General features: G+C 43.1%; 2 protein-coding genes across 6 annotated transcripts in view; one reads left to right on the forward strand and one right to left on the reverse strand.

Moving 5' to 3' along the window:
• adrm1 (ADRM1 26S proteasome ubiquitin receptor) overlaps positions 1-854 on the forward strand; it is a 35,908-nt gene extending 35,054 nt beyond the window's left edge. For all 5 annotated transcript variants that reach the window (XM_060937933.1, XM_060937934.1, XM_060937937.1 and 2 more), the window contains 3 exons: positions 155-312; positions 381-483; positions 632-854. In XM_060937933.1, coding sequence (XP_060793916.1) covers positions 155-312; positions 381-483; positions 632-738 — 368 coding nt within the window. In that variant the 3' untranslated portion in view covers positions 739-854. The remainder of the gene's footprint in view (positions 1-154; positions 313-380; positions 484-631) is intronic.
• The window catches only part of lama5 (laminin, alpha 5), a 244,931-nt gene continuing 232,729 nt past the window's right edge, over positions 524-12,725 (reverse strand). Inside the window, 6 exon segments of the mRNA XM_060937932.1 lie at positions 524-1,614; positions 4,320-4,439; positions 4,631-4,724; positions 4,847-4,977; positions 11,084-11,228; positions 11,336-11,485. Of these exon segments, the coding sequence (XP_060793915.1) occupies positions 1,466-1,614; positions 4,320-4,439; positions 4,631-4,724; positions 4,847-4,977; positions 11,084-11,228; positions 11,336-11,485 (789 nt within the window). The 3' untranslated portion in view covers positions 524-1,465.

A 12,725-nucleotide genomic window follows, 5' to 3' on the forward strand; every position in this document is an offset into this window, starting at 1 on the left:
ACCCTTGTCTAGATTATGATGTAGGATTTAAAATAAAAGATCTTGGCTGTATTGCTATGAATGCATGTAATTAGTGCAGGCATCATCAGTGTTGATAAACTGCTTCACTGCTAAAAGATATATATATTTTCCCTCTCTCTCTCTCCCTGTGTAGTTGACCTGGCGAGTGTGTTGACTCCAGATATTATGGCTCCTATTTTGGTGAATCCTGATGTACAGCAGAGGCTCCTGCCATACCTGCCTTCAGGAGAGTCACTACCACAGAGTGCTGAGGAAATCCAAAACACACTCACCTCACCACAGTTTCAACAGGTAATATATACACACGCGTGCGTTTCAATGCTGTAAACTAGCCTCTTAAATAAACGGTGTGTGTGCAGGCGATGAGCATGTTCAGCAGTGCGCTAGCGTCAGGGCAGCTCGGTCCACTCATGAACCAGTTTGGACTGCCCTCAGAAGCAGTGGACGCAGCTAACAAAGGGGGTACGAGACACACACACACACACACACACACACACACACACACGAGACATAATTATCTTTATTTTGTTAATGAAACTCCCATTTAAACAAACAAAAAAACCACATTTGTGAGTTTGCGTTTGTTTTAATAATTGCTGCATGTTTGTAGATGTGGAGGCTTTTGCCAAGGCCATGGAGAACAGCAGTGGAAAGATGGAGGAGTCTGATGACGCCAAAGATAAGAAGGATGATGATGAGGATATGAGCCTGGACTAGTCAAACAAGTTAGTTTATCAATCCAGCTAGCGTCTGTTGTTAATCAACTGTCCAGATCTAAGAAGTATGCCTGTATGTTTAAATCTGATGTTGCACAATTAAAGTGTTAACTCTGAGTCTTTGAGATTTGATCAAAGTTCTGTAACCAATATGTATCAAATGGTTATTTCCTCTGTTAAAATACAATTAATTCCCCCCCAAAAAATTAAGTATCAAATAGCGTACATAGTTAAACTCCAGTGATTTATCCACGATACAGAACGAGTGCTGTAGAAGGTGCACATCTGCAGTGTGTGATATGCTTGGGGAGGGGATCTTCAGTGAATTTATAATGGCAACACACTGACTCCATTCAGCGAAACATCAAGGGAAAACCCAAATATAGCTGGTCTCTTAATCAGGAATATTGTTGATAGAAATCTCAGTAAGACATTCCCAATGCAGCAGTACAGGGTTTGGTATTCACTTAGACTGGTAATGCCCTAATCTTGTGTGTATATAGACCATACAGTACTGGTACATTGCTTGTTTATTATCACTCACACGTCTAAGTGTCTTCACACACTCTGCCTTTGTAAAAATATTCTCCACACTGGCCTCTTGAACATATACATTTGTTGAACAAAAGAATATAAATATCTGTTTCAGTTAGCTATCGCATAGGTAAACCCACCACCTGCTGATTTTGATCATTTTAGGTATTTTGGATTTGAAGGCAGAGATTGAGCTACATGGCAGGGCATCCCTGAGTGGCCACAGCTCCAGAAACGGTCCGAGGTTTGGAGAGCATGGCAGCTTGGCCGTTCACCATAGCTTTCCTTACACAGCCGTGGTACGGAGGGAGAGAGGATGGAAGAGCGGGAGCTTCCACTACATCTATTAAAACACAAGACAAAGTGTGCCAGGGAAATCAATGTAATTATACAGGATGGAGCTAAACAGGTACATGGTGCTTTAACAATCCACCCAAATAATGTACCAGGGTGTGGTCCCTTTTTCCACATTTTATAGTCTATATAGTATATCTGGAACTGAAATGGACTTAATTGGGATTATATTATGACTGGCCAAAAATAACATGTGGAAAATCAATATAATTTGAAATTTTATTTAAAATGTAAAAGTTGTTACCACTTCCCATTAGAAGTCACATAATTAGCTGAATGGAGTCGACAATTTAAAAGAGAACTGAAGGCAAATTTTTTTTTATGATCAAAATTCTATTTCTCTCATTTTATTAAATACAGGAATGCATTTTTGATCGCTATTCTGTCACTGCTATAACCCTAGGTCACAACCAGACGTACGAATTTTTTTGGCTGTGCGATTTTTGGCATTTCCCAAATCGCTGCTTTTTTTTTTTGTTCGTGGAGAAATGCCGCTTTTCCACTACCAACGCGGCTGAGTCGGGCTGAGCCGTGCCGTGCTGAGTTGGGCTGAGTCGAGGTGAGTGGGGCTGTTGGAGTTGCATTTCGACTACAACCGCGCTGAACCGTGCTGGCTGGAAGTGGGTGGACACATTGGGTGGAGTTAGCGAAAGTGGGTGGACATCACGTGATGTCGTTAGGCGGCACAAACAGTGACATCAGTGATCTTTTAAGCGGTAGTCTCATGACCCGGATAGTAAACAATAAACATGGAGTCGTTAGTGTTGCTGGTCTTGGTGCTGTGGCTTGTTGTCACCGACAACACCAACAGATACTGGCAAGAGCGTATAGATGAGGCGAGGCGCATAAGGCTTCATAATTCTCGTAATTCTTCTTCTTCCGGGTTTACGGTGTTTACAGATCCCAGCGTGCTCGCAGGGCGTGTGTGGGCATGTGAGGACACTCCTCCTCACCAATCAGTGCACAGGGGAGTGTCTGCTCACGCCCCTAGCCCCACTCGGCTCGGTTTGGCTCGCTTCAGCCCTACTCCAAAACCGTGCGAGTTTTGGGTGCTAAGTAAGGCTGAAGCGAGCTGAGTCGTGCTGCTCTGAGGTAGTTGAAACGCGAGCCGTGTCGGGCTGAAGTGAGCTGAAAAAGGGTAGTGGAAAAGGGCCAAAAGACACGTTGGCCGTAAGTTTGTCTTGCAACCTGAAAAAAATGTAAGCGCCCGTAGAGTTTGTTTGACATGACAAAGAACCTCTGCGGCCAGTCTACGGCTCGAAAATCAGCACGTCACACGCGCGCCCTCCGTGCGTTTCTTGCGTTTTGTTTTTTTTTGCACGTAGACCGGCTGTAGGAGCACGTATGGCCGGTTGTGACCGAGGCAATAGCAAGTTATGAGTGTTTTGAAATATGCTCTGTAATATATCAGTCCATATGTCAAAGCAACGGCCGTAAATGAGATTCGGTGAGACCTGCGCGAGACGTCATAGGACGGAAGTAAAATGTACAGCGGAAATCAAAGCGACCAACATCGTCAAAAGACGCGCGTGCCCTCTTTCAAATGCTGATGTGATCAAGCTGGAAGTTTTGTTTGTTTTGATAGCAATCAGGAAAGTTTGAAAAAAGTAGGCAGTAATTGTCATTTAAACTCATTTTTGTGCAATATTTCGTTTGGAAAACCGTTTTCAAAATGGTGGTGCTGACACTTCACGTTTCAAAGTCTTGTGAAGCTCGCGCAGATAAGCGACGCCTGCCGTGGACCAAAACGAACTAAATTCAACATGGTTAAAAACCGAATAGGCCGATTTAAGTATAAAAATTTAATTGCAATTAGTTGCCAATACAAGTCACGACATAAGGTTACTAAAATCAAAAACGTAATTGAATAACGTGTTAATTAAGAAATAAAGCAAGTTTAAAAATGACTTCAGTTCTCCTTTAAGTATCCTAATCAATTTCATTTTGGCTGGGAATCCCAAACTTCCCACTAAACACCATTAAATACTTTTATTACCACCACACTTGTTGGAGGAGGTTGTGTTTTCACCTTTGTTTGTCTGTTCCTAATGTAACTCAAAAAGTAGTGAACAGATTTTGCTGAAATTGAGGAAAGGTGGGCCAAGGGTCAAGAAACAAGATCGACTGTGAGCTTACTACTCACTTGCGTATACTCTCGCTTTTATCAGAATGCGCGCAATCGAAGGAATACGACACTTATTATGAACGTTGACTTCAACAAATAATTAACCCTGAAATAAGTAAGTAAAGAGCGGTGTTCTCCACAGGGATTTCAAATAGCATCCTAGTAAACTGTCGTCTTAAAATAGCGTCAAAATCCACCCTATATGTTTCATAAATGCATTCAGTCGGTAAACAGGAAGTCGATGTGCAACAGACCTGAAAACGGTATACACGGTATAGAACCCCAAGCTGAAGTTTGGTACCAAGTGGCTATGATTTGTAGTTGCTGAGGAAAACGGTGTTTCGGACGGACGGATGGACAGAGGTAAACTAGTATACCCTTCCTCTGTCGGAGCGGGGGTATAATTAATTAGATTTTGATGCAAATCCCGATTTGTGGCTTGCTGGACGTATACACTTTTTATCGAGTGCCCTTCTATTTTATTACTGGGAAGAACGGTGGAACCACAACTGGAGTTTTGCACATTTCTACACTACTATAAATCTGTTACACACATGAAGGTGGCATACCTGGCACATTGCCCAGATAGACAGTGACTTTGGCTCCATTAGATCTGCTCTGTTTGGGGCCGACTCCATATTCACTCACTGCGTCCGCACGTATCTGGATCACATTTCTCTTCTTCTCAACTACAAAATACAACCATAGCATGTACAACTGCTACAGTGGAATCCTCAAGCTCATTACTTTTCAGGACATCTACAGTAACGTTTCATTTATAGATGTGTGTACAGAGTTTTCCATTCTGTTTTAATGGTAATACTGAATGGAAATTGGTGATACTGTAATATACAGATGAAAATGCTGGTGTATTACTTACTAAATATACTGTGCCAGTTTCCATCACATAATGAGTCCTCTGGTTTGAGAGTCACTGTAAATGCTCCACTGCCACTGTTCACTAACACAACCACCTGCACAGAGAGCACCAGGTCATCATTCAGTCCAACACATTAACACGAACAACTACTTGCCTCTGCACAGGCAAGGGAAATGAACCAGCAGTGCAGATCCCATGCAGGCCTGGTGTGCTTACCTCTCCCTGGTTGAGGTAGACGCTGAGCTGCTGACTCTTCCTGACTCCAGCGTGGAGCAGAAGGCCGGAGTCCGTTACAGGCCGAACCTCTAGCTCCAGCTCCAGATCACGACCCAGAGCTAGTGACTCATCTACCACAACGGAACGTGCCATTAAATATCAATGTATTCCTGGTAAATGTTTATACTGATAACCCTGTCGATGTCGTATCAGCTGTAGGTGCAACTGGGACATGGATGAGGAAAAAATGGTTTGATGTGAAAATGATGCATGGTGCTATTCTTTCAACAGACAGGAAGTTGGTCATTATCGACTCTGATAATGAAAAAAATGCAGCTACCAAGCCCCTGAGTCATACAAAGGAAAAGCAGGAGTTCAAATCTTATATCACAGCCATCTGTGCCTGGAATCCCAGGAAAGCAAAACTGGCCCAGTTCTCTTTGTGGGACGGATGGTGTGACTCTCTGCCACTAAGTAACCTCTCAGTGCTTGATGAGTAAAATTATAGCTCATACAATTACTTATGGGGAAACCCCCCCCCCCCCGATGTGCTACTGAAAACGTCAGCATATCGAGGAATGCTGTAAATTGTTGTTACAGTCAGCTGTACTGTATATTTGACAGTCAAAGTCCTTCCCGCACGTTTGGCGGCGCCGATCTCCATTTCGTAGCCCTCAGGCTCTCGCCTATATTACATAGCTAGGGTTACAGTGGGGGGCTAGTCCTCTGGTAACCACGAGAGTTTGACTCCCCACTCGCATCTGTATTGCAGCGTGCCTTGCCAGATGGCAGTAGGCACCATTTTCATAATGGTCTTTGGTATGACCCGACCGCAAGTAGAACTCGCAATCTCCCAATCGAGAGGCGGACACGCTAACCACTAGGCCGCTCACTGATGCTTGACAGTAGAACAGGGCTTTTCAAAGTGTGGGGCATGCCCCCCCCCCCCGGGGGGCGCCAGAGTTCTTCGGGGGGGGGGCAACGTGAGGAAAAATAAACCAGAATAAGTTACTATTGCAGACATTTAGCGAACTTCAGCTAGCCTTTACCAGAGACGAAATGGATCGATTTTTAGTACCTAAAGCTACAGTGAGTGAGGAGACAGAGTCTGGGCCAAGCAAAAAAACAGACCCTCCAGGATTTCGCGATGTTGCGATTTGCAACTTCAACGCAAATTCAACCAATCCCCGCGAATTCAGGGCGGTGTTGCAATTATATCCAATCACCGCAACTTTCCCGCAAATTTGACCAATCGTTGGCGTCGTCTTGAGGTGACGTCGACCTTCCGCCTTACTTCCGTGTATACGTTCAAGAGAAGCAGCATGCGCGCAGTGTTGCCAGATTGGGCAGTTTCAAGTGCATTTTGGCGGGTTTTGAACATATTTTGGACTGGAAAACGTCAGCAGTATCTGGCAACATTGCATGATGTGCGAGTCAGTGTTTATGTAGGCTTAAATTCTGTTACTGAAAGTGTGTTATGTTTACAGTGAAGGACTGTGTGCACTTTACATTATTTTTTTTTTATTTAATACAAGAAATTAATGGATGCCAACATTTTTGCCAAAATGGTATTTTATTTTCCATTGTTTAGGCAGCTTCAGCATCATACTGTGAGATTCTGTTCAAATTGTTTTTTTTTCTTCTATGAAGCCTGAGCCATTTATTTTATTAGTTTATAATTATTGTTTAATTTAGTCTTCAGGAGAGACTGCCTGCACACAGTACTAGTATTAATAGTTTTTTTTCTTACATGAAAGCTGAGGCATTTATATTATATTTTAAGGTAACTTCATGTTGTGCTGTGAGGTTCTCTGCACTTTAACTTTTGAACCAACAGGTGCATTTGGATAAGTAAAGCCTATTTTTCTGCATTTTTGTAGTCCTGGTAATCTTTTATATTGGTAAAGTTGTTTATAGGACCATTTCTCAGTGTCTGTTTTTTTAATCAATAGTTTTTCAGTAATAACTTAATATTTAACATATCACTCAATTTTAATCACAAAGAGAGAAAATCGCAACAATTTCTCGCAACTTTCACTTCTTCCCGCAATGTAATCGCAACAAAAACCTAAAAAACACCGCAACTTTCATCACAATTTTTTGGAAACCCCCCCGCAACATCAGACATTTTAGCCCGCAACAATCACAAAAAAGGCCCGCGGAATCCTGGGGGGACTGAAAAAAGAAGGAAGTATGACCACGATTATTTAAAGTTTGGATTTTCATGGACTGGATCTGAAGATGCGCCACTGCCACAGTGTGTTGTCTGCCAAGAGGTGCTAGCTAACGATGAGATGTTTAAAATGTGTAAAACAAGATGTTTTAAAAAGCACAGATGTTTAAAATGTGAAAAATAAAAATGTGTACAACAACCATTTTTTAAAAATACAAATGGAACATTAAGTATAGCAACAACAAAAATTGTAAGGGGGGGGCGCTGTTGTTTATTTGCTCTCCGAGGGGGGGGGCTGACTCTCCCACACTTTGAAAACCCCTGCAGTAGAACATTTGTAATCGAGTTCTTTTGACCCCGTGTTTGAAAAATTCTGTATTTGACACAAGCTGACTCATGAGTCAGGAGCATGATCTGTAGGGGATCGTGTAACAGGCACATGATTTACGAAAATGCTGATGAGTGTTCCTGTGAATACTGAGAAATTTGTGTCCCAGAGCCATCTCTAGGCCTGTGTAATGTGGAGAGGTCTAAAACCTATACATACAGTAAGAACTCCCTTGGGGCCTACTGTAAAAAAAAATTCAGCAGACTTCTCTGACATATTTCATAGTTGTTGGAAAAAAAAATCTAAATAAGTATGAAAATGGCCAACTTGGCTTGTCCCACCTGCAACCTTGGTTTGAACCAAGAGTGTTATTTCTCCACTGAAAGCCAGCAGACAGGAGTACCCTCTGTGCACGTCATGGATACGAGTGCGTTTAAAGAAAATACAACTAAACTTGATGCAGCTTTTAATCATTTCGAGTGGAGCTCAGCCTAAGTAGGTGTCCTACGAACTTGCGGTCAAGTATGTGACCGTGCTGAATTCAGCTCCAGCGTTGCAACAGTTACTCAGATACAAGGTTCTCCTGCCTCATGTTATCTGGCAGGTCAACAGAACAACATCTCATACACACGATTGTGTGTACTGCTTTTGGTATGGTGTTTTTTATGCCTCCGCCACCGTAAGGTGCAGGAGGCATTATGTTTTCAGGTTGTCCGTCTGTCTGTGCGTGCGTCCGTCCCGAAACCTTGTGAACACCATATCTCCAAGGCAAATGAAAGGAATTTCACCAAACTTTCACCATTTGTGCACTTTGGGACAAACATGAACATTAGATTTTGAGGTTAAAAGGTCACAGGTCAAGATTACTGTGAGGTCAAATGTCTGTCCCCAAATTACAACTTAATAAGGTGTGTAGTCTACCCACTGACGCCGTTGGCATTGAGTTCTGTCTAGTTTTTACGTGGAGTTGAGTGTGTAAAAATTGAAGCGTACCTATTTTTACATCAACTATGTGACGGTGATTTACATCTGTGTGATTAACTGTGGTAAGTAGTCAGTATGATGAAACAAAGTGGCAGCCCATTCCCTTCACGCACATGACCCTGAGCGATAATAGGTTGATACCAATGGACATGGCAAGCCAAAAAGCCCAAAATTTGTCAACTATGTGACATCTAATTGAAAGAAGATTTAGCATTGTCAATGCTGCTGGATACTGCAGTGCAGGCTACGATTCCACCAACAATGTCTACCGGTGCTGTAGTCGAGTTACTAAACCTTGAGTTTGAGTCCCCGGTGTTCAAGTCCAAGTCATTAAAAAATTTCGAGTCGAGTCCAAGAACAAGACTCCAACCGCACCATTTGACGGTGGTTGTTTTAGCGCCATTAGCATTAGTTTGTTCCTGAACATGATGTATGAACAGGTGAATGTGCATTCTCTTTAGCAGGGAGTACAAAATATTCTGTCAGAGACGGTTGGGAGACGGATGTAAGTGTAGAAGGTGTGTTTATTAATACGAGTGAAGACGGGTAAACAATCCAGAATGGCAGGCAAAATCGTAAAACAGTGAAACGGAATAGGCCGAGCGAGGCACAAACAGGCTATCGCAGACTCGGCGGAATCAAAGATGAGAAACAGGAAATCAGGGATCAGGAAACCAAACAAGGAAATAAGGCTCGGTAATGTGTCAGCAGCACAACTCAATACTTCGCAAAGTAATTGCGTTTTCACAGTTTTTATCTAGGCGTGCTTAATCCTGTGCAGGTGCAAGTCGTTTACAGTGCGCGCGAGAGTCCACTTGGCAAGCACGCTGTCCGGAGCGCGCCCGAGAGTCTATCTGATGCACGCGCCAAGGCGCACAGGACTGAGACTCTTGCATGAAATTAGTACACAGTAAATGTAGATATAAATATCTTATGCCAAATTATTATGGCATGTTACAAAAAATAAAGAAAAAAATCCGAGTCCTCATCTCCAATTTACAAGTCCGAATGCAGTTAATGCACAAGTCATCAGTGCTCAAGTCCAAGTCAAGTCACGAGTCGGATTCGAGTCCGAGTCCTGGGCTCAAGTACTACAAGCCTGATGTCTACTGATGGAGCCAAATTCAAGCCGTTTGATTTTGACTTTAAAGGAGGGGTGCACAAAAAGTAACAGGCCTAGCTTAGTTATTATTAGCATAAAGATTTTGACTATATTTAGTCCCAAATTAAAATAAAAAGTTACAAGTTGGTATTTTCTACCATTTATACAAAATACTTAAGGATTACAGCCACCAGGATTGTATTACAGGAACAGATAGTAGCTGGTTTATCTGTCTCAGAGTTGACGTCTCACAAAACGATGTACGGTATGTGATCAGTGTTGTATACTGAAAAATATAAAAGCATTTGAGTGCGGCTCTGCTGTTTGCCTTTCACTTGGGATGTGGTACTATCATTTGGCAGTATTTCTACCAAAACCCAACATACTTCATTTTTGCCAAACTGCCCACCCCAAATTTCTCAGTATTCACAGAAACACTCTGATTTTTTTTACATTTTGAGTGACTAGCTTTGACGTATTCTGGGCTCGTAAGCCTCAGTTCTACTTTAACCCTGTATCATCTGACTTAATTATTTGCTTTCGATACTCTACAAGTGTAAATAGTCTACTGTCCTTCATTTCAAACATCAGTGTCTGAATGAAATAAATCAAACAAAAGTATAATGCTTAACGCCTCGCTCGGACAGAGCTCTGTGTGCAAGGCAGCTGGAACTCCATTCGTTCCTACAGGAACCTTCAATGTGTTTACGAAACTCCTCCTTCTGGTCTTTTTCAGTCTATAATTTGCCTTGAGTATGTTGAAAATGGGGCGGCACGGTGGTGTAGTGGTTAGCGCTGTGGCCTCACAGCAAGAAGGTCCGGGTTCGAGCCCCGTGGCCGGCGAGGGCCTTTCTGTGTGGAGTTTGCATGTTCTCCCCGTGTCCGCGTGGGTTTCCTCCGGGTGCTCCGGTTTCCCCCACAGTCCAAAGACATGCAGGTTAGGTTAACTGGTGACTCTAAATTGACCGTAGGTGTGAATGTGAGTGTGAATGGTTGTCTGTGTCTATGTGTCAGCCCTGTGATGACCTGGCGACTTGTCCAGGGTGTACCCCGCCTTTCGCCCGTAGTCAGCTGGGATAGGCTCCAGCTTGCCTGCGACCCTGTAGAACAGGATAAAGCGGCTAGAGATAATGAGTATGCACAGGACGTCAGCAGTGGAAAAGTGAATTTACCATTGGGAGATAACATTGGTAACGAAGTTAGCACTGGAAAAGCGATTAGCTAACAGGGTATTTCCTTTAATTCAGCTGCTTGACTATGTTGATAGTTGTACAATTTTATAATTAAAAACAAACTAACATAGCTCTAGTTTAACACCTTGTGAATCTGAGAGATTTTATTTTGCTAAAATACACCACTTAGATCAAAGTTAAATAAAAGTCTGAGTGTTCATTAAACATATTTTGAAAAGAGAATTTGCATAACCTTCAGGCAACCTTTTGTAACCTTTTGCAATGGACAAAAGTAGCTATTCATCCATAGCTACATATGATGCGGTGGCATTTTGATTCATCTATAAAGAAATGCATTTCCTTCTATTGAACACTAGAGGGCATATTGCACATATTATACAGAATTACAGATACCAAACAAAACTGTGGCGAAATGAGGCATCAGTCAGAGTTGGGAAGTGATCTACAGGCTGCTCACCAACTGCGATGTGTCCTCCCTGGCTGGAGAAGTAGACACCTGGTTGGAGGGGCTCCTGGTAGCATGGCACCACCCCTACACTTTTAGTGGGGCTTAGCAGCACCTCGCTCACCTTCAGATCTCTGATACATCCTACAAAACCCACCTAGAGAGAGGGAGAAAGAAATAAATGAGGGGAAATAAATGAAGCATTGTGTTGGAATTAGGACATGTGTCCTCAGGACTTGATAAGACATGAATGTTTGTAACGACCGCTGCTGCTTTGTGGTCAGAGGGCAGGCCGCCGATGTAAACTGGGCCACTCAGTGCATTCTTCTCCCCAGAGGAGGACACCTTCCTGTTCTGCACATTAATGCCATCTACTATGAGACTGGCCCTTCCTCTGTCAATCTTAACAAACACCTAAACAAAGACAGAGAAAAAGCACAAAGATCATTTTTCATTAAATGTAGCAATACCTCCTCAAGCAATTTACAGTGCCTGAATAAAAGTATTCAACCCCTTGAACTTGTCCACATCTTGGTGTGGACAGGGGTCATCTTATAGGGGGCAGCCAGGGGCCCAAGGGGTCGCTGGTTAGATTTCTGGGACCGGCAAGAAAACGTGAGGGGAGTTGAGTAAATGAACAGCATCTTCCCCTCCCTCTGTATCTAAAGTTCTTCCCACGCCATGCCCTGGTCTTCCCAGACAGTCTCCTGTCCCAGTACTAACCAGGCCCTTAAGGTGCATTGGGCGGTGCCGATCTCCGCTTCTATAGCCTTCGGCCTGTCGCCTATACAGCTAGGGTTCCAGTAGGGGGCTAGTACTCTGGTAACCACAAGAGTTTGACTCCCCACTTGCATCTGTATTGCAGTGTGCCTTGTCAGATGGTAGTAGGCACCACTTTTATGACAGTCTTTGGTATGACCCGACCGCGAGTAGAACTCCCAATGCCCCAGTTGAGAGGCGGACATGTTAACCACTAGGCCAGCTCGTGGTCCTCCCTCTGTATAACCCCCAACTGCTCCCCGGGTACTGTAGCATGGCTGGCCATTGCTTTGAGTACGTGTGTGTGCTCACTGCTCACTTGTGTGTACAACCCCGATTCCAAAAAAGTTGGGACAAAGTACAAATTGTAAATAAAAATGGAATGCAATGATGTGGAAGTTTCAAAATTCCATATTTTATTCAGAATAGAACATAGATGACATATCAAATGTTTAAACTGAGAAAATGTATCATTTAAAGAGAAAAATTAGGTGATTTTAAATTTCATGACAACAACACATCTCAAAGTTGGGACAAGGCCATGTTTACCACTGTGAGACATGCCCTTTTCTCTTTACAACAGTCTGTAAACGTCTGGGGACTGAGGAGACAAGTTGCTCAAGTTGAGGGATAGGAATGTTAACCCATTCTTGTCGAATGTAGGATTCTAGTTGCTCAACTGTCTTAGGTCTTTTTTGTCGTATCTTCCGTTTTATGATGCGCCAAATGTTTTCTATGGGTGAAAGATCTGGACTGCAGGCTGGCCAGTTCAGTACCCGGACCCTTCTTCTACGCAGCCATGATGCTGTAATTGATGCAGTATGTGGTTTGGCGTTGTCATGTTGGAAAATGCAAGGTCTTCCCTGAAAGAGACGTCGTCTGGATGGGAGCATAT

Source organism: Neoarius graeffei, chromosome 13, assembly GCF_027579695.1.
Source record: "Neoarius graeffei isolate fNeoGra1 chromosome 13, fNeoGra1.pri, whole genome shotgun sequence".
Taxonomy (NCBI): Eukaryota; Metazoa; Chordata; class Actinopteri; order Siluriformes; family Ariidae; genus Neoarius; species Neoarius graeffei.